Source organism: Rhagoletis pomonella, unplaced genomic scaffold (genome assembly GCF_013731165.1).
Source record: "Rhagoletis pomonella isolate Grant_MI unplaced genomic scaffold, Rhpom_1.0 Rhpom_scaffold_00002, whole genome shotgun sequence".
NCBI lineage: Eukaryota > Metazoa > Arthropoda > Insecta > Diptera > Tephritidae > Rhagoletis > Rhagoletis pomonella.
This window is the reverse complement of record NW_023458556.1, coordinates 8,911,436-8,912,716: the sequence shown is the minus strand read 5'-3', so window position 1 is coordinate 8,912,716 and position 1,281 is coordinate 8,911,436. Positions and strand designations below refer to the sequence as shown.

At 29.1% G+C, this 1,281-nt stretch overlaps 1 protein-coding gene across 1 annotated transcript in view; it reads left to right on the top strand.

The window, feature by feature from the left end:
- LOC118734431 (peptide transporter family 1-like) overlaps positions 1 to 57 on the top strand; it is a 941-nt gene extending 884 nt beyond the window's left edge. Inside the window, exon 4 of the mRNA XM_036464152.1 lies at positions 10 to 57. Coding sequence (XP_036320045.1) covers positions 10 to 57 — 48 coding nt within the window. The remainder of the gene's footprint in view (positions 1 to 9) is intronic.
- Positions 58 to 1,281: the final 1,224 nt, after the last annotated feature.

Below are 1,281 nucleotides of genomic sequence, written 5' to 3'. Positions count from 1 at the left end.
GTGAAAAAGATCGAATTGATATGGCCACATTATGCGATTGATGAGCAGATACGATAGTGAAATGAAGATTGATTTGTAGTTAAATGTACAAATAAATAAATATGTGTGTACTTTGTAGTGAACATTAATATGTATGTAATTACTATTGCTTTGTGCTTAATCAGTTTTTAAGTTACAGTACGATAAATATTAAAAAAAAAAGTAATCCAATAACTACTGTATATGGATGTACATAAAAATACCAAAAAAATAACGCAAGAGATATATGTACATACGTTTGAAAAAAAAAACCGCTGGTAAGCGAGGCGTAACTGAAGGTGCGTTATCTCAAAGAACCGTTCGAAAGGTTAAGTTTTTTATGGTTGAAAGGAGTCGTTTATTTATTAGACCTTGCACCAAATTCACTAAATGAAAAGTAATATTATATCACAAAACGCTTTACTTCACACTTCATAAAAAATACTCGAACCTATATTTGCATGAAAAATAAATTAGGGTTAGATGCCTGTAATTTAACGTTATTTATAAGTTTTCAGAGAATATTGATATATTCCTTAGCTACACTGCACAAAATATCTAAAAATCCAAGAAAATGCAAGACCGTATTTCCACTTCAATTCCTTAACTTAAAAAATTTTTGATCGGATTTCTTTGAATTTGTTCGAAAATGAGTTTACTTTTAAATTGTTATTTGGTAATTTTTTGAGAAGTCTTTGAAATTGGAAATAGCTTAAGTTGAGAAAAATTAGGAAAAATAAGGATTTTAAAACTTGGACAAACGAAAACTCACAACAATCTAAGTCTTACAAGAAATTGTTTTACATGATATTTAGGATCTATAAATCCTCTCTTCAAGTTTGGGTTTTAAAATCTGATGAAAAATAGTAAAGCTGTGCATCAAGTACAAAAATAACCACTTGTTTTGTTCAGGAACTATTAAATAACCATTTTCATGCTGCACTCGACCCTTTTGGTAATATCGGTTAAAGACTTGATGTTTTTTGTGTGACAATGTGCATTCAACTTATAACTAACCGCATGGCGCTACCTAACCTTTATCGCTCCGAGCAATCTCTGGGTGGGTTTTCCAGGAAAAATCCTCAAAAAATACCCATCTCATAATAGAAGGGTAGATGTTGAAAAAGCCTTGTGTTAATTATGAAAAATAATACAAAATACCTTTATAATGAATATATGTACATTTTTATTTGTGTTTGACAAATTTGGTAGACTTTTTGTTGTTATATAATATCAATTAAATTATTATCGAGATTAAAGATA